Below are 19,857 nucleotides of genomic sequence, written 5' to 3'. Positions count from 1 at the left end.
CATGCCCTGTAGTCCTTCCACCTCCCCCTTACACAGCTGAGCTGCATCAGTTCTGCTGCCGAGAGACCCTCCGCAGAGCAGGGGTTGGATTTGCCCCTAGGTTTCTGTCCGCTCCCATGTACAGAGCCAAGGCATATCTGAGTGATAGATGCACAGAAGAAACCCAGCCTAGGCTTCTGAGACAGCAGCTTTCTCTGCCTTTATTCTTGCCACTTAATTTGAGCCCTAACTGCATCTTCCTTTCTTAATATGTTAAAGATGTCTCTGTGGATGGGAGACCCAATTTCAGCCCAGCCCAGCTGAACATTGGGTTTACATAATGGAAACACTGGTGCAACCCCTGACTGAGCAAGGTGCGAACGCTCAGCTCTAATTAACAGAAGGAATTAAACCAGCCCATTTTTCTTGCCTGCTAATTCTCCCTTATTTTCTTTTACAAGAGAGCAATGGCACTCGCCATTTCTTTACACATGCTTTATAAGTGGCTCAATTTCTCTCTCTTTCTAATTGATTTAATTAAGTCATTTGTTCCTTGTCTGAATGCTTAAATATTAACTTCCTGGCTTTGTCTCCATCTGTATACATTTCTCCTCCTACAATTACCCCGTCCGCCTGAGGCCCTGGCAGGGAGGACACTATTTATCTTTGACTCTGGGGCTGCACTGGTGGTTTGTGAGATGGGGCACGTTTGCTCTTGAAGAGTTTGGCTGGATTATGGTTTGTTTAGTCCCTATTTGCTTTCTCTTGGCCAAGCTGCCAGTATTTCCAGTCTCCTTCGTTTACATTCCTAAGCAAATGCTAAGGAAAAAAAGACAGGTTAAATTAACACAATTTCTTTGATATATGAAAACACTGGTGCTTAAAACATACAGTATATCGGGCCTTTCTTCTAAGCATCTCAAAGCATGATACAATCCTCCTAACTGTAAGGATAGCTAAGCACTGGAACAAATTATTTAGGGAAGTTGTGGAATCTCTGTCATTGGAGATTTTTAAGAGCAGGTTAGACAAACACCTGTCAGGGATGGTCTAGATAATACTTAGTCATGCCTCAGTGCAAGGGGCTGGACTATCAAAGTCCCTTCCAGGCCTACATTTCTACGATTAATATATTAACTCAAACATTCCTTTGTAAATAGATAGGTAAGCATTATTATCCCTATTTAACAGATGGGCAAAGTGAGGGGGGGAGAAGGTGAGTGGCTAGAATAGTTAGTCAGTGAATCCTTGGCCGAAATAGAAATAAAAACCAGGAATCCTGACTCTCAGCACTCTCTTTACTAGGCTACAATTCACTAGATCCTCTGAAAAGACTCTTTAGAGTTCATTACTGCTTCTAGTACATGGCTAGCTCTAGAGACATGGATGTTTTTTAAATGTTTATAAAGTATCTGAAAGAAATTTAATTTACATTGTTTTGCACATGGAGATAATCTCTCAGTAAGGTCCATGCAAAGTATGAATTGCAGGTTGCCACACAACCCAGTGTTCAGAAAGACATAACGTTAGCCCCATAATAAAGGATTCCTTACAACAATTAAAACTAGACAAACGACGAGCCAAATCCTGAAGGTCTTCCTCAATTTTTACTGAGTTCTTGCTCAGACAAAACTCCCATTGACTCCAACAAGGGTTTTCCTGCATAAAAACTGTGGATTTAGGGATATGTCCCCAGAATGTTACTGTGTAGCTGGCATAAAATGGAGAACCCAACCTTGCATTCCTTGCATACACACAACTCCCATTGATGTCATCAGAAGTTTGGGATCTGCAAGGTATGGCAAATCAAGACTGTAGATAGCTGATGTTCTCAAAAGCAAAGTAGGGAAATGGAGTGTAGATGAAATGACTAGAAGGTGGTTGAAAGACCATACTCAAAGTGTAGTTGTGAATGGATCTCTGTCAGACTGGGAGGATTTATCTAGTAGGGTCTCACAAGGGTCTAGTAGGGTCTCACAAAGGCCAATCCTCGGTCCACTGCTATTCAGTATTTTAATTAATGACTTGGATAATGTAGTGGAGCATATGCTTATAAAATTTGCAAATGACCCCAAGCTGGGAAGGGTTTGGAGCACAGGATTGGGATTAAAAATGACCTTGACAAATTGGAGAATTGATCTGAATTCAACAAGATGAGATTCAATAATGACAAGTGCAAAGTACTTCACTTAGGAAGGAATAATAATATAATTAATGGAGATATCCCATCTCCTAGAACTGGAAGGGACCTTGAAAGGTCATCGAGTCCAGCCCCCTGCCTTCACTAGCAGGACCAAGTACTGATTTTTGCCCCAGATCCCTAAGTGGCCCCCTCAAGGATTGAACTCACAACCCTGGGTTTAGCAGGCCAATGCTCAAACCACTGAGCTATCCCCCCCGAGCTATCCCTCCCCCCCCCAGTTGTTTTAGTTGTACATCAAGTGTACAACTAAAAAATGAGTAATAACTGGCTGGATGGTAGTACCGCTGAAAAGGATCTGGGAGTTATAGTGAAGTGCACATTTAATGACTCAACAATGTGATGCAGTTTTGAAAAAGGCTAATATCATTCTGGGATGTATTAACAGGAGTGTCATATGTAAGATACTGCAGGTAATTGTCCCATCTACTTAGCACTGGTGAGGCCTCAGATGGAGTACTGTGTCCAGTTCTGAGAAAAGATGTGGACAAATTAAAGAGAGTCCAGAGGAGACATGCAAAAAGGACAAAAGGTAGAGAAAACCTGTGAGGAAAAGTTATAAAATGGGGCATGTTTAGTCCTGAGAAAAGAAGACTGAGATGTGGACCTGATAACAGTCTTCAAATATGTAAAGGGCTATTATAAATAGTACTGTGATCAGTTGTTCTCATGTACTCTGGAGGGTAGAACAAGAAGTAATGGGCTTAATCTGCAGCAAGGGAGATATAGGTTAGATATTAGAAAAAACTTTCTAACTCTAAGAGTAGTTAAGCTCAGGAACAGTCTTCCAAGGGAGGTTGTGGAGTCACCATCATTGGAGGTTTTTAAGAAGAAAGGTTGGACAAATGTGTCAGGGATGGCTTAGGTTTATTTGCTCCTGTCTCAGCACAGGGGACTGGACTTGGTGGCCTCTCAAGGTTCCTTCCAGCCCTACATTTGTCTGATTCTATGATTTTAAAAAAGGCAAAAGTGCTCCCAGCACATTAGTCATATTCAGACAATATTTTTTTGCATCATTTGCCTCATTGAGCTTTCCACTTTTTGTAAGAGGATAACTGGACGTGAACTCCTCCCACAGCCCCTTGGACTTGATGGCTCTATTTCGCTTGGACACAGATTGCAAACCTTATCATTTCTTGTTTTCAGATGGTCTCAAAGCTCTCTCTGCAGGTGAGTTTTGGTGCCAGCTCTTCAAGAGAATGTCTAGGATGAGGCAGGAGGGGAGGACCAAGGGCAGGGGTTTGAATCTGGTTGTCTGATGAGTCTATTCATAGCTGACCGGAGCCATTGCATTATCGAGTCACACCTTTCTGAAACATGCTGACCATTTCACAGCACATGCCCATTAAGTATCACAAATACATTGATCTGTCTGTCCCATTATGCTACATTTAAAAGTTATATGGCATTGAGTGAACCCAGCCACCATCTCTGTGCTGGTGAAGGATGGTCCATAAATTCCTTGCCTGTGGCAGTATCTTGCCAGGATCATTACACAGCAGGGGTGAGCAAACTACAGCTCATGGGCTGGATCCAGCCCACCAGCCGTTTTAATCCGGCCCATGAGTTCCAGCCGGGGAGCAGGGTTGGGGGCTGCTCCATGCGGCTCCGGGAAGCAGCGGCATGGCCCCCCTCTGACTCCTACTCATAGAGGCAGCCATGGGGCTCCACTCTGCATGCTGTCCCCGCCCGGGGCAGCGTGCAGAGCCGCCTGGCCGCGCCTCCGCACAGGAGCCGGAGAAGGGACATGCCACTGCTTCCAGGAGCCACTTGAGGTAAGTGCCACCCGGAGCCTACATCCCTGAGCCTCTCCCCTGCCCCAACTCCCTGCCCTAGTCCTGAGCCTCCTCCTGCCCACCAAACCCCTCAATCCCAGCCTGGAGCACCCTCCTACACCCCAAACTCCTCAGCCCCAGCCCGGAGCCCCCTCCGCACCCTGAACTCCTCATTTCTGGCCCCACCCCAGAGCCTGCACCGCCAACCAGAGCCCTCACCCCCGCCCGCACCTCAAGCCCAATTTTGTGAGCATTCTTGGCCCGCCATACAATTTCTATTCCCAGATGTGGCCCTCAGGCCGAAAAGTTTGCCCACCCCTGCTACACAGTGTATCCAATCCCTCCAGTTAGAGAGGGTGGCCCAGTGCCAGTCCTCCTGGCAGGCAGAATCTAATACCCTCCCACAGCTGGCTGATTGGCAGTGTGTGTTAATTTGAGAGACACTGCGTATGGCTTCTCTACAAATTGAAATGATACGCTGCTGTTTGCAACGTACCTCTGACAGCAAGCAGAGGGTTAATCCTCTCTCTCCTTTGGGTTGCTAATGATTATATGCACTGCAATAGCAAAGCTGTAGCCTTTTATTTGCCATTGAACAGGTGCTGCTGCTCCCACAAAGCAAATTTGCTTTTTTCTCCTGATGAAATAAGCAAAATAAAGGTTGCTTCCGTCCCATTTCAAATATGTTTTTTCTTTCTCCTCCACTAACTGAAAGACAAACACAGACTGGGAAACAGAATGCATATTATGCAAGAAAACCTATAATCTAGGAACATCTTTGATTAGAAGGCTGCTGTCACGGACGTGTATTTCTTAGCCTTTTTTTTTTCTTCTGGTTTATCACTTGTGCCTTTTGTCATATTGTTCCTTCTTCTTCTCTTCCTAGCCTCTTCACAATGAATCTTCATTTTCCCTCTGACACACTTGTATCTAAATTCCTCATTTCCTGCCTTTTTTTATTTATATCTGTTGCCTGGTGATTTGATCATGCTGTGGAATACAGGATTAGCAATCTCCCTGTCCTTGGGTACTGCTCAAGGACACCTGTTCAGCAACTTGCACCATTTCCTTCCCCTCCTTAACCCTTTCGGGCATTGAACTTGCCATGTGCAAATAATAATAAATATAATAAATAATAATAATAACTTTAAATACCTTAACCGCTACTTTTACAGTACATTATAATCTTCATTCTTCAACAGCTGGCATGGCCTTTCCTAAGAGGCTTACGCCGGAATCTAAAGAATGTGACACTAAAAAAAAAAATTATAATACACACTCTTTGAACTTTGCAAATAGTTTAGCAGCTGTTCCTGTAAAGATAGCTTATACTTTACTCAAAAGTGAAATGCTAATTCAGTTATTATCATCAAATGGGGTACCTGCCACTAGTAATCCTCCTTCAGCTCCCAGCTCCCTGTATAATTCCTTGCCACAATGTTTTTTTTTTTTTTTTTTTCATTAAACAGCTACAATCACAATATTAGAGAGAGGTTTAAAGGAGCAGGCTGATTTGACACTAACTGTAGCAGATTTTGAGGATTGGATTGAAAGGAACTCTTCTAATTCTGCAGAGAAGATTCTGTCCTGGAACAAGCATGGAGTTTAGGCAACCTGTCGAAATGCAGTCAAGATGCTGGAATCTAGTTAACGTTAGCACCATCTAGAAGAGCTTAGGTTATCTAGATAGGTACCATTCAGACACTACCTCACTGGACTGACTAGGTTCTAGTTTCAGACTGCTTCTTTAAATGCCATGCTATCCCATTATATTGAATGAATGGCAAATGCTGCCCTCCGTCGAGCTGGCCATGCTGTGGCAGGCTGCACGTTCTGCAGGAACAAGGGCTGGGATTTGGGAAGAGCCTGAATGTAAGTCGGCCAGAGACTGTTGCATTGGGTTCCCAGGGATGAGGTGCAAAGTGCACTGCTCTCCAGTAGGGCTAGCTGTTGCACCTGGAGGGTGTGGCATGTATTTAAACGTGGGCAAAAAGGTCATGCTAGAATGAAGAAGGCAGTCAGAGCCTTTACTCCTCTGTCCCTTAAAAAATGGGAGCCAGAATCTGATCTCTGCTCTTCTTAGAATGCCTTAATGGTTCTCCAGGATGTCCCTGCTGGAGAGGGGAGTGGACCCTCGCTCCCGTTTGAGGGAGGCACAGTCCTAGCACTGGAATTGGTGCTAATAGCATGGGGTCCCACGGGACTGCTGTCATTACAGGGGGTGAGTTCTTGAAGATGAGAGCCCTCACTGAGGAGCTCTGTGACCGTGCCCATCTGCCTCTGTAGGTGACGCAACAAAGGCCCTGTCCATGATACCCATATAGCTGTGCCAGGGATCCGAACAATTTGGTTGTCCCCTAGACTGGCTACAAATGTAGCTCAAATCTGTGGTGCAGATAATCCTGTTTCATACCCAGGTCCACCCTATGCTATAAGTCTGAACCAGGTCAATAGGCAAATTAGGGGGAAACACAATGGCAATGAGGTTCCCTGGCCTCACGGTGTTTGTGCACAGAGGACCCCAGACCCCATCCAGTGCTGTCCCTCTCAGTCAGCACGTTCACATTCTGGCACAGTTTTTTGAACAGACGGAACCCCCAAACCATTTTGGGCCTGTGCTAGAGGAAGCGTGTTGCTGAGATGAGTCCCAGAGGCTTGCTGAATGGTTTGGGAATAATCGGGGTGATCCAAGAGTACCCTCATGTCTTCATAGGTTAGGCCGGCAGCGCATCAAGAAAGAGAGCCATCTTCGGTTCTGTATCTCCTGCTGGCTAGGGCCCTGATCCTCTGAGGCAGAGAGCGACCTCAGCTCCTCCCTGTTGGCGCCAATGGGAATGGGGAATGCTCAGCACCTCACAGGATTGTGCCTAAGGCCAGCAGGGGCAGATGCTCACCCCTTGAGGGAGTTGAGGGGGAAAGATGCAGAATGGTGACCCCAATGGCTGATTAAGGAGAATCATAGAAGTGTAGGACTGGAAGGGACCTCGATAGGTCACCTAATCCAGTCCCTGGCACTCAGGCAGGACCAAGTAAACAAGACCATCCCTGTCAGGTGCTTGTCCAACCTCCCATTATGAGATTCCACAACCTCCCTAGGTAATTTGTCTTAACCACCCTGCAGTTAGGAAGTGTTTCCTAATGCTTAACCTGAATCTCCCTTGCTGCAATTTAGGCCCATTGCTTCTTGTCTGATCGTTGTGACTCCTTTCTCCCTGCTGTCCATGCATCTCGCTCATGCCATGCAACTGAGCTCCTCAGTTCCACAGAGCAAGAGAGTAGACATTGGCCCTCAGCCATCTGTCTGCCTGCCAGCCCTCCAAGAGCACCCATCGCTATCACAGTATCAAGGGAAGGAGCTGGTTTGCCTCAGTTTCATTTCCTTGGTGCAAGGTGAGCACTGCCATCACCTCGCCAGCCACCACTGAGTGAAATGCAGAGACTTGGCTGGCACTGACTCTGCTCTGGGGCCCTACCCAGCCTTCATATTCAATGTGATGCATGTTTGATGCTTTGATTCCCTTTAATTCCTTCTGTCGAGTGACATGCACGCCCTGCCCTCGCGCCCTTCCTCCGACAGCTCAGCTGTAGTTAGCTGTATTGATTGACTGAACCATCCTTCTCATATAATTTTTCTCCTCTTCCATGAGCTCAGCTTGTCACCTGGTTTAATCTCTTCCTGGTTCAGTGGTTCTTGTCCTGTTCCATCTCTTTACCATGAGCACCCCAGGACCCTACCTCATTCCCTATGTGTTGCCTTTGGTTTTCCAAGCCAGAGATCCCTGTCATTGCCCCGACAGTGAGAGAGAACTACATTAACCTGAAATATGGAGCCTGCTCCAAGAAGCTTTCAGAGACCAGGTTTTCCCCTTTAGAAAAATGTCATGTTCAGCACTGTCGGTAAACTCTGCCCTGACCAGTGCAACCTCCCTGAAGTCAGTGGATAGCACAGGTATAAATCAAGACAGGAGTTAGCCTTAGTTCAGTGCTACTCTATTCATCTCCAGCAGGAGGAACCAGGGCGAAGACCCCAGGGTATCATCATTACCTCCTGCTTGTCGCTTGTACATAAGCAGCCCATGTGACAGTGACTGAATCGCCAGGTGACAGTGGCTGAATTGCCAAGGGCTGGGAGATTTTGTTTGGCTGAGATGTCCAGAAGGGGTTCTGCTGCATATTGAAAAGTTACATGAATTATGTGGCCTCCTCTTTCCCCCGCCCCCGTTCCCTTGCCTCCCATCCTCAATTCCCTGATCACATTCCCTGTGTCTCACTCACACCCAAAAGGCTCTTAGCTAACATGTTGATGGGAGCGCCTAGACACCTCCATAGAACAGAAAACCACAGATTTCCTTGGTCACTGCTGTCAAGGTCTCTGGAGTGGCCCATGGCTCTGAATGCCCACCTCAAGAAACAGGGCACAAACCCCCAACTGGTTGTGTGTTGTATACTTAGATTTCATCAACCAAGTATCAAGTGTGAACAAATCAAGCACCACAACAGCCTCAGCATGGAGCCACAGACAGTCCCCTTGGGCACTCCGGTCTATCTTGCTACCCAGGCAGGCTTGCCTTGGTGATAGATGGTCCCTTACACCAAAAATCACAACAATATTCAGGTTACTCCCAGTCCCTAAGAACCAGTCACTTACTCCAGGTCAAGTGCATCCTAGATCTCTCACCAAAGCGAACACTTGTAAGCAATCCTATAATAAACTAAAGGTTTATTAACTAAGAAAAAGAAATGAAAGAGTTATTTACAAGGTTAAAGCAGGTAAACACACACACACGAGTTACAGTCTTAAGTTCCAAAAGATGAGAGTCGCTGCTATAACATGCCAGCTTTATATGTCCTTTAGGGCTAACCCATGCTAAACAGCTGGGGACCCCTTGCTTATGCTTCAAAACTTCACCCCTCAGAGTTCAGGCAGCATAGGGATACAATTTCTCCTTAACAGGGATTTTTATTCCCTTCCCCCCAGCATTCAAACTGTAATGGGATGAGGGCGTAGTTTGACTTCTGTATTTGGGGAGACAAGGGGCTTAATAATATATATAGGTCTAACTTCTGGATTTACCGATTGTTAGTGGTAGTTAAATTACGGAGTATTTGACATCACAAATACAGTTTACATTCATTATTTAATCACCTTTTTTTTTTATTTTCACTTAATTATTTGCCATGTATTATCAGCTACCACTTAAAAAGGAGCATTAGCATAAAAACAAATTCTTGAATAAACAGAACCAAGCACTTTCATGTAACTATGAATCATGTCTCCCTGGTTTTAGAGTTACATAAACATTGTCTTAATATAAAAATACTGTATTTATCTTAATGTAGAAGCAATCATCTTTCCCTTTGGTTAGCTTTTCTCAGTTTTAGATAGAGTAAAATGGACCTAAGTTAAAACAGAGTAATATTTTACTCAAGTTAAAACTTTTAAAAGTCACAGAGTCACTTTTCCATAGGTGTTTTGCGTCATCCTATAGAATCTAATAGAAAATTATCTCTCTGCTATAGGTTTTTAGCGTAATTTCTCAAGGTGCTTGATCTAATTCCCATTGAAGTCAATAGGAGGCTTTGGCAAGGTCTACACTCCACACCCCTGAGCGACATAATTATATGGACCCTCTCTCCTCCTTCCTCCTCCCCGCCCCCCACCCGTGCAGACAGGCAGAAGCAGCCAACAAAGTATTTTATCCATTGGTGCTTCACAATGGCTTGTCTGGTCTCTCCAGGCCTTTTGTTGGGGAGGAGATAACACTTATTGTGGTAAACTAGCATTTCACACTTGGTAATGCTTCTTCCCAACTGTGGGGATTTACAGTCTTAGCAAACATGTTAATAGATACAGAGCAAACACTTAAACATTACCTTATAAGATGGGATACAGATGATATAAGTAAGATTAATGCATGCAGCATCCTACAATCATTTCGTAAAGTCTAAACGCATTCTAGTAACTCTAATATCTATTTTAACAATACGAACACACAGGCAATCCAGACTGGTTTCCAGCTATGCATTTGTCAGTGTTCAGTGAGGCCCAGGAGACTTGGCATGAGCTGGCACTTGGTCTGCAAGCATCACAGTTAAATTTTCATGTGGATAAATACTGGAGGCTTATGGAAGTTGCATTATGAAACCATTGAACATCTGAAAGTTGCTGGTTTGGGGTTTCATTAAAAACTTGAAACTCAGACCAGGATCAGCACAAGATTCATGAACAATGCTTTCAAGTGACCCTGGGCTTTACATCATAAAACAGGTGAAATTCACCATTTCACAGAGCTTTCATGCAAAATCAGGTTAAACTCACCAGCAGTTTTGAGTGCATTTTTGAGGCTTGGGATTCAGTGGGATTGCACGAATCTGAGAGCAGAATATAGCTCATTGTGGCTACATTACACTCAGAAATGGACACGTTCAGTATGCTAAGTAGCGATATACAGTACCCCTGGCAAAATTCTTGTGCGACATTCCCATATAAATACACTGCATGGGGAGTGGAACAGAGTTTATACTAAATGGATAAATCACCCAAGGAAAAAATTACTTGCTCAGCAGAAAATAATAGATCACCCATCTAATCAGAGACATCTGCTCATTGGACCAGATACATCACTTACTGACAGGGTACTGCATATATCACCTGCAGGATATAAGAGAGTCTGAGGCCTGTTGTAAACTTATATTACATTTCAGCCACAGTGAAGCCTAGACTTGTTGGGAATAATATACAGCACGGTGTTGTCAGGCAACCTGGCCATAATATTGACCAGTAATAGTGTTTATACAGAGAGCTGGGGCGACAGTGAAATGACCTGGCTATTTCTAGTGACGGGGTGATGCTAGACTGGTACAACTAACTGGAAGCAGACAGCAAGGCCTTGTGAGTGCCATCCAAGGCTTTTGCACAGTTCTTCGTGCCCTGAGGGGAATACGGGCTGGGGGAAGCTGAATGTTTCTCCCTGAGAACAGAATGAGTGAAGTTCCCTGGAGAGGTAAAGTGATCTAGCAGTGCTGTATGGTGAAAAAAGGAAGGCTTGAGCTTCTCTTAACATAGCCCCAAGAGTCTGAGCTCTTCTCCTCAGAGAGCCAAGACAGAAATCTAGTGGGTGCTTGTTACATCCTTGATATTCTCCCAGGATACCTTAGGTTGGGTGCTGTCTTCCTCCCACTCCTTACCCAAAACAGCTGCTTCCTCCTCAGCTGAGGGAGGAGGGGAAAGAGAGGACAGGCCCATGAGAACCGTTTTTCCCACTCCACCCTGTGTGCGAGTTACTTAGCTGGCACCATGCGTTCTGGTCACCAGCCTCCCTAGCCTGTGGACCCATCCTCACTGCACTGGGATACGCCATTCCTCCAGGCCATGGAGTGGGTATTTTCCCAGTGAGTGACTGCAGTTGCACGCACACACACACACCGTGTCCACATCATCCATGTCCAGTCATTCATGTCAAGCCAGGCTTACATCGCACCACTGTTCTTTTTCTTCCTCCATTAGCTTACATTTCATTGGCATCATATCCCCGTCTTCCCGTGCTTTCTGTTTCTAAGGTCTCTACTCGGCAACATATTCCCAAGTCCACAGTAGTTCTAATTGTTTGAACCACCATTAACACTAGGCTCAAAGAACGAGTCAGGGGCTGCACGCTCACCTCCTATGGGGACAGCTCCAAACCCACATTATAAGCTTGCTCTGTCTTTAAAGCCTCCTAGCTGTGATTTCACCTTGGCTTTTATTTTAATTACATCGTGATAAACTGCTCCAAAATATAAAAATCTTTTGATTTGTCACCACTGGCATGAAACAGAGCACAGGCCAATGAAAATAACATTCCCTGGGTTTATACCAGGAGTGCCCTCTTCAGCCAACCCACAGTACTTGTTATCACCAGCATGGGCACTTTTTACTTTATTAACACTGCAGTATCTCAACCGTACTATGTAATTTGGAGGCTGCTCTCCCACAGTGAACCCTCAGGCCGGCAGTTCTGTCTGCAAGATATTACACCTGCACATGTAAGTGCCCCCCAGAGGCAAACAACAGAACAAGGCTGGGGCTTTCCAGACCTGGCATTGTCTTGCAACAGTATCTGAGGAGAAAAAACAAACTTCCACACCGTATGGGCTGTGCAGTGCTTTTCTGTGTTGATACAAAACAGCAAGTTTTCTTGCTCCATGTCACTTAAGGCTGCTTCTACTTGGTATGGCATGTACTCCTTATCTACTATTCATGGCATTATTATTAGAATACATTGCCCCTGGGGCTGTGGAGGACGTTGCCCAGGAAGTCGGAGGAGTTGTCCACCTGGGAGACCTTGGGGTTGACGGTGGCGAAGGCCTGAGTGGGGAGAGAGCCATCAGGATTACAGAGCAGAGAGGACCAGTGCATGCAGCCCCATATGGCCTGCATAGGATGGTCCATATGGAACTGCCACTGGGCAGTGAGGATGGTAGGGCCATATGGAGGATATTGCCCTGCCAGGATGCACAGCTGCAGGCTGTATATGGTTATAGTGTGGTAGGATAGTTCATATGGAGTTATACTTCCCAATGAGGACCATGGTCAGTCTGGGTTGGTGGCAATGCTGGTAATGGTCTCTATGGCTTTATATAGCGATACAGTCACATTCAGAGTGGGGAGGTGATGGGGGAAGGCTGGTCATTATTGGGTCATATGGCCTGGGGCAGGATGGGTCATATAGAATTATGTGGTGGGGGTGCAAAGGGAGAGCAGTTTGATCCTCTTCATTATGAAGTGCACCAAATTTGCAGTCAGAAATAACAGTAATACTGAACTGCACCTTGTTGGAAAGTAACTGATACATATTTGTAAAAAGCAACAGAGGGTCCTTATGCATCTGAAGAAGTGAGGTTCTTACCCACGAAAGCTTATGCTCCCAATACTTCTGTTAGTCTTAAAGGTGCCACAGGACCCTCTGTTGCTTTTTACAGATTCAGACTAACACGGCTACCCCTCTGATACTTGATACATATTTGGTATTTAAAACAAAACAAAAAAACCCTCCAGATTTCACCAAAAAACTAGACTTTCTGGGCAAAGACAATCAGTCAGTTGGGTGGTAATTGTCATTGTAAAATCAATCCCAGCTCCTGGATGGATGAGGAGAATGTTTCTGTGGTAGTTCTGGGTTCCTTTTCACCCCCCACCCCACTTTACAAAACAGCTTCTTTTCAAACAACAGGGCTGGAATGGACAGCTTCTTGATACTGCTACTCCTGTCATTCTGTGTGTGCGCAACACAGAGCAGTTCCGCGGGCGTCAGCAGGGTTTGGAATAATTGTCTTCTCTAATTAACTGGTTATCAAACAAGAACATTTCATTATGGTACAATTACTAGCTGCTTTGCTGAGACACAGAGGTGTCAGGATTACGACTCCAACATATGCTTCTTACAGCTCTGATATTTTTTTTCATAATCACTAACTGTATTTGCTCCCCCCCCCCGCCATCCTCCACCCCCTCCCTTAATGACTAATGAATTCTGCTTACGAATAAGCAAAATAAATCAGCAGGCATGGCAGATTATCAAGGAACACATGTAAAATATTTGGAGCATCTTTAAATCTGATAAATGACTTTGAAATTAAAATCCCTGGGAGAAAATGTGATTTAATTAGAAAGTAGCATGGTTCTGTCAATATTTAAATGAAAACTTTAAAAGGTCATAAACACTGCTTCAAAGCTCCTTTAACACAGAGGGGTTTTAAGCGGCTCCGCTAGGATCTGCTGTTTACACTTAAGGCCTACATTTTCAAAGTGTCATGCAGTGTTTTTAGCCACAAGACTCCCATGGCTCAATGGGTAAATTCCTGGCCCCACTGAATGGGAGTTTTGCCATTGACTTCAGTGAAGCCAGGATTTCATCACAGGAAGCCAGGTCTGGGCTGTGACCTAAACAATGTTGCCACCAGTTGTGTTAACGTCATGCTGAATATGGTTTAACGGTCAGCGTAGAGCAGCTGAGAGTGTCAAGACAATTGTTGGTCAGCGTGTTCGGACATGGTGACATTTTGTCTTGAGGATCACGTGGCTAAACCCACACACACATACACACAGGCCTTTGAAAGCTACTTCAGATAGTTTCCTGCTGAGTGTTTCCAGAATCACCTTCCCCTAATGTTACTCACCCCTGGTGGATCTAAGAGATCTCAGATTCCAGGACTTGGCAACAACTTCCCAAGTAGCAATGCCAAGAAGTCTTCCCATCTCCCCTATGTGAAGGGCAAGCCACATGGCTGCTGCGTGAGAAGGACTTGGAGGAGGATGCTTCAGAAAGAGCACAGACCCCGGGAAGGCTCTCAGAATACATTAATCTGCGACTTGCTGCAGTCTCGCAGCGCTGAGCTTCCGGATGCCTCGTGTTTCCTTAAGAGTTCAGCGCACTTCACCATCGATTAAGGAGACGAAATGTCGGTGGGGCTCCCCTCTAACATGCCACCTTCAGGAAGAGGATGAGTAGCTCAGAAGTGCAACTTCTCCCTGGAAATGACCATTTCAAGTGTCACCACGGTAAATGTGTCAAAAGGAGAAATTGCCCTTTTATTTTTAAAACAAAAAAAATCTCTTGAGGGGCTTCTGTAGGCCTGAGGAGGAATAGTTTGATGTCAGGTTGGTTCCACGCTTAACCATAAAGCAGTTCTTCCATTTAGGAACCACAACCTTGTTGACAGCCGCTTAAATAGTGCACCACATACTACATGCCCCAGTATTACATTGCAACATCAGCGTAGAGTAGGGTCGTAAATCTAGTGCAGCAGCAGGAGACCATTATCCTGTGACAAAGTTCCCTTCTGTTATTACTGCTTCTTAATATGAGGTCTCTTTGTTCAATTATCATGTAATAGATTGCTGCAGCAACGACAAGTTACTAGCACTTTCCAAATACAAGAGAAGACGCAGTTCCTGCCTCAAATTGCTTACAATCTAAAAAGACAAAGGTAGATGAAGGGGGTGGGAAAGGGCTATAACACACAAGCAAAGTGACTGGGGTGATAAGCACGTTGCTTATTAGTTATTTGTTTCTTTTTGTTTGTTAAGTTAAAAACTCTCAATTCCCCTCCCTTCCCCACTCTCCCAAGCACTAAATTGCTGCTTCTCCGTGTGTGCCATGACAATAGTATCCACTGTCACTGAATGAACTTCCATGCAGCGTTTGAGTCAAGAGCACTTTTAGTTTATGTGCTACCAAAAACAAGAAAATCCCGTCCTAGGTATTTTACAGCAGCATAAGAAGAAAATAAATATGTTTTTGATTAATCACCATCAGATATGATCACTGTTATGTACTGACTTGAGAGAGGGCGATGGATATTTCATTGTTATACCGGCATCTGATATTGCATTTGAGAGCATCCATTAAAAGTAAATTCCTCAGTATTACATATTTCTTTATACAAATCAATGAAGAGGACATGGGATTGAAAAGCCCCTGTGAAGAGGATGGCATCCTTCATGCACTGGGACCAGATGAGTGTTTTTCTGCACATTTTGGAAGAAACAGTTTCAGCACTGAAATCACTTCTGATTAGCTTTCATCCAATTTTCAGCTTTTACACGCGAGATGATCTTTAAAATGTCTGCCTTCCAATCTTGCACTCAGATCCTTTGTTAGTGAATCTGAGTTGAAGCAATACGTGTCTGCAGCATGAATAAAAAATAATGTGTTCCAACTGGAACCGTCTTTCCTGACACTGTTTTAGACACATGCGTGCACACCCAAACATACACACATCAGTGTGTGTGCAATGTATATATGTACGTGCATATATAGGTGGGGCTGGTAGCACCACCTACTATTAAGGTTGCCTGATACTATATAGCATATAGGCAGTGTATATGATGTATATTACACAACAAAAAATACGTTAAAAGCAAATAAAGGCTGCAAACTCTAGCACTCAAAAATTAGGAAATGTCCGAATTAACTATGCCTCTGTATTCTTAATTGGGTTCCTATATATGTATGCCAGACATCACACAGGAAGTCTGTGAAGAATGCCCAGCTCTCCTGGGTTCCATCAGTGCCTTAACCACAAAAAAGCATCCTTTCTAATTCTGTTCTTGCACCATCCACTCAGTGAACTGAACGAGGCAGGGACCATGTAGAACAAATGTGATCGTGTAACTAAAGATTGTATCATAATACATCCTTACTAAGGGGGAAATTAAGATTGCATGGGCAACCTTGATTCTCCATTTCTCACTTTAGAGGGCTTGACTTTGCCATTTGAATGGTCTTTTAGCATAATTTTTATATCGTATTTCATATTTTGTAAGTGAAAAGCCAGAAATTTCATCCTGGGAAACCATATTGACTCCTGCGTGATCTTTAGATCTGTGGGGCTGCTAAATATGCTCAGTGCACATGAATGTCTGTGGGCTGGAACACCTTCTCAACTCTATTCACTTTACTGGAGGTTTTGCGTGTGCAAGGACTTCAGGACCAGGCCCAATGTCTCCCAGATTGATCCTTTTCAGAAGTGTAAAGAGAAATGATCCCATTCTTAGACTATGCATTCAACCTAGAGCAAGTACGGTTTGTAAATTACAATCCTAAGGAAAGAAAAAGCATGATACAAAACCTCTTTTTCGCCTTTCTGGTACTACTGGGGTAGGGTGACCAGATGTCCCGATTTTATAAGGACAGTCCCAAGTTTGGGGTCTTTTTCTTATATAGGGTCCTATTACCACCCCCCCCCCCCCCCCCCGTCCCGATTTTTCATACTTGCTGTCTGGTCACCCTATACTGAGGCCACAGTTATTTGAGCTCTCACTGCCCAGTGTGGTAATACTGCGGGACTGCAACAGCTATCAAGGCCGAGAGACCAGACATAGTAAGATAAAAAAGATCAGGGAGTGGACAGACATGACACAACGGGACATGCTAGGCAGCCGCCTTCAGGGTGTGCAGAAATGTGTATGAACTCAATGGTAAAAACGTTATTTACTCTTTTGCATTTGACTGTAATAAAATACTCATTTGTAACTGGATGGTTATCTTCCAATCCAGCTGGAGTAAGGGGCAGCGCAGGGACCAGATTGTGACTGGACCTTGAACAGCTTAATCTCCCTTCCAGGCTGACTCAGCTGCACTGGCCAATTTATTGGGAGCATGGGGGTGGAGCTCTGCCAAATCCCTGTCCATCTGAGCCGGGAAGGGCATAGCAGCCCAGCAGGGGCTGCTCATCCCTTTGCACAGATCTTTGGGTGCACATAGCACACAAAGGGAAGAAAGGGGGCTCCTTATAGCTCCTTGCCCCCTGGCAGGCATGCAGCTGGGCTCACAAGTGAGTCCTTGGTCATTTACATTATTTGACTATAATACGCGATGCCACGATGGAAACACGTGACGAAAAACAACTGAAAATCTCCTCTGGACATCAGCATATTTACTGTTGTAAAGTTGTTGTTTTGAAAGCAGAGTTAAATGCATTCAAATCTGTTCTAACTTAAATTAACTTTGACTTGTTCGATGAGGGATTTGGGTTTCATGCAGGAGGTTAGTAGGTATTTTATTTCAGTACTTTCCTCCCTTGCCCACATTTTTCTTTCATTTGAAAATATTTTTCTCACTTGATAATTTTAGCTGGTTCCAGTTTGGTCCTTGGGGGCCATTGGGGAATTGGCCTGCATGAGGTAGGGCTGTATTTCTGTGTCAGTTCTACAAACAGCACACCAGATTCTCCTCAGACTTATGCTCCTTGCAACCTATTGACTTCATACTAAGGCAGGGGTTCTCAAACTGGGGGTCACAAGGATACTACATGGGGGGGTCGCGAGCTGTCAGCCTCCACCCCAAACCCTGCTTTGCCTCCAGAATTTATAATGGTGTTAAATATATAAAAAGTGTTTTTAATTTAAAAGGGGGGGTCGCACTCAGAGACTTGCTACGTGAAAGGGGTCACCAGTACAAAAGTTTGAGAACCACTGTACTAAGGTTTCATGAGTGTCATTCTGAGCTGAAAATTAGCCCAGCACAATACAGCTAGAGTAAAACAATTATTCTTATGGTAGAGAGAGACTAGTTATCAACAGTTGTTAAAGTCTGGCAAGCTCCATTTAGTGATGCTGATTCTCACAATACGTAGTGTTTTTCTCAAAGCCCCAATTCATGGAGAATCTCAGCATTCATTTGAAAAGGAAAATTAAGTTTCTAGCCCTCAAGGTTGCAGAGGAAAGCTTGAAAACATGAGCCTTAAAGACTCAAAAGTAGAAGGCAAAGAAAAAGAACCCAAAATTTAGGATTTCTGAAATTGTGATTTTTAAACCAATCTCATGATTTTGGGGGGCCTAACTCATGATTTTTTAACATTTGGAATTTGCAATGTTGGGAGGCTTCCTTATACTGAATTAATTTTTCAGATTCTGTTCTCATTCACACACGGGGTAACAGTGTGGAATGACTCCATTGATTTCACACCAGTGTCATCCAGAGCAGACCTCCTCCCGCTGACTCCATGACACTTACTCCTACCATGAAGACTTTCCCCATGTATTTCAATGAAATAGACAAAATCTCACTCATTCAGATTGCCACAGCTTGACAGCCCTGGTGGCCGTGAATCAAAGGGTGATTGAAAAGGCACCTCTCTCTGAAACAGGTCTCTGGCTAGGGCAGATGGGTAGCATAGAACCCTGTTGGGATTCTGTTTTTTGTAGTAGATTTGCTCCATTGACAGGGCTGTCCTCCTTTGGCATGCACCAGGAACACAGACCTCTCTGAACCATGAGAGAGAGGCTCTCTTTACCACCCCTAACCCACTCTCTCAGATACCATGGCAAGGAGCACGTACAAATACCTAGCAAGGTTCAGATCCATCCCCCCCCCCCCACACACACACACACTTCCCCAAAATTTGAGGGTGTTCAGATCTAGGGGTTTATTTGGGTCAAATTTCTCCCCCCCCCCCCTTGGCAGGCACCTCAGTGAGAAACCTGCTTTTCCTGCACACTGTATTTTAAGGCCCCATCCCTGTTCCTTGTAACAAAGCAACACAGCCCAGTGGAGACACGGGCGATGTGCAGAGGGTGAGATGTAGCAAAGCCAGACAGCACCCGGTTTTGCTTTATTAATTATTATTCATTGTTTGGTCCTTTCAGGCATATAAGAGGAAAACAGAAGCCGCGAAGAAGGAGTATCTAAAGGCTCTGGCAGCCTACAGGGCCAGCTTGGTTTCCAAGGTAACAGACAATGTGTTTCATACATGAGTCTCTATGGATGTGGCAATGACGAATTAGCTGGAACTCATGGAAATCTCTGGGGAGGAGCAAGTTTATAAGAAATACACTGTAACCGTGCTATCAAAACTAATATCAGTGTTAAATACCTTCTGGAGGAGCTAAATGAAATGCTCTGCAGCACGACTTGAGCGTACACAATGCAGTGTGGGTGCCAATTTTTTTTCCTTAACACACCAAAATAAGATCTCATTTATTATGGCACATTGCAGTGTTTGAAGGCAGGGCTGCCATGATCCCTCACTGCAGTTGGATTGCTCTGTAACCACACTGAGTAATAACTGATTTGCAGCTTTAGATAGGTTTCCGTTTTGTCTTGGTTCTCCCCCCCGCCCCCATCAGAGGGGGGCTGAATTGTCTGCGCTATGTTACCATCGCTCAAAGGTGAGATGTTATTTGAATTCCATTACCTGGTTCTGTTGCTCACTTACACCATTCCAGAGTATGGTGCTTGGATTCTTTACACCACTCTTGCAATTGGCATCCAGGTGATAGGCTGACGAGCAAAAGGATTTGCAATATACAGGCATTTTGCAAAAGACACTAAAGACAATGGGCCAGATCCTCAGCTGGTATAAAGTGGGGCAGCAATGTCCATGCATTTACACCACCTGAGGATCTGCTCCAGTGGTTTT

At 44.6% G+C, this 19,857-nt stretch overlaps 1 protein-coding gene across 2 annotated transcripts in view; it reads left to right on the top strand.

Annotated features, from left to right (window-relative positions):
* Positions 1-19,857, top strand: part of TOX2 (TOX high mobility group box family member 2) — a 256,959-nt gene that overhangs the window by 217,433 nt on the left and 19,669 nt on the right. For both annotated transcript variants that reach the window (XM_065414429.1, XM_065414431.1), the window contains exon 6: positions 19,085-19,165. In XM_065414429.1, the coding sequence (XP_065270501.1) occupies positions 19,085-19,165 (81 nt within the window). The remainder of the gene's footprint in view (positions 1-19,084; positions 19,166-19,857) is intronic.

This window comes from Emys orbicularis, chromosome 12 (assembly GCF_028017835.1).
Source record: "Emys orbicularis isolate rEmyOrb1 chromosome 12, rEmyOrb1.hap1, whole genome shotgun sequence".
Taxonomy (NCBI): Eukaryota; Metazoa; Chordata; order Testudines; family Emydidae; genus Emys; species Emys orbicularis.
The sequence above is the reverse complement of the archived record's forward strand: the minus strand, read 5'-3'. Positions and strand labels throughout refer to the sequence as shown.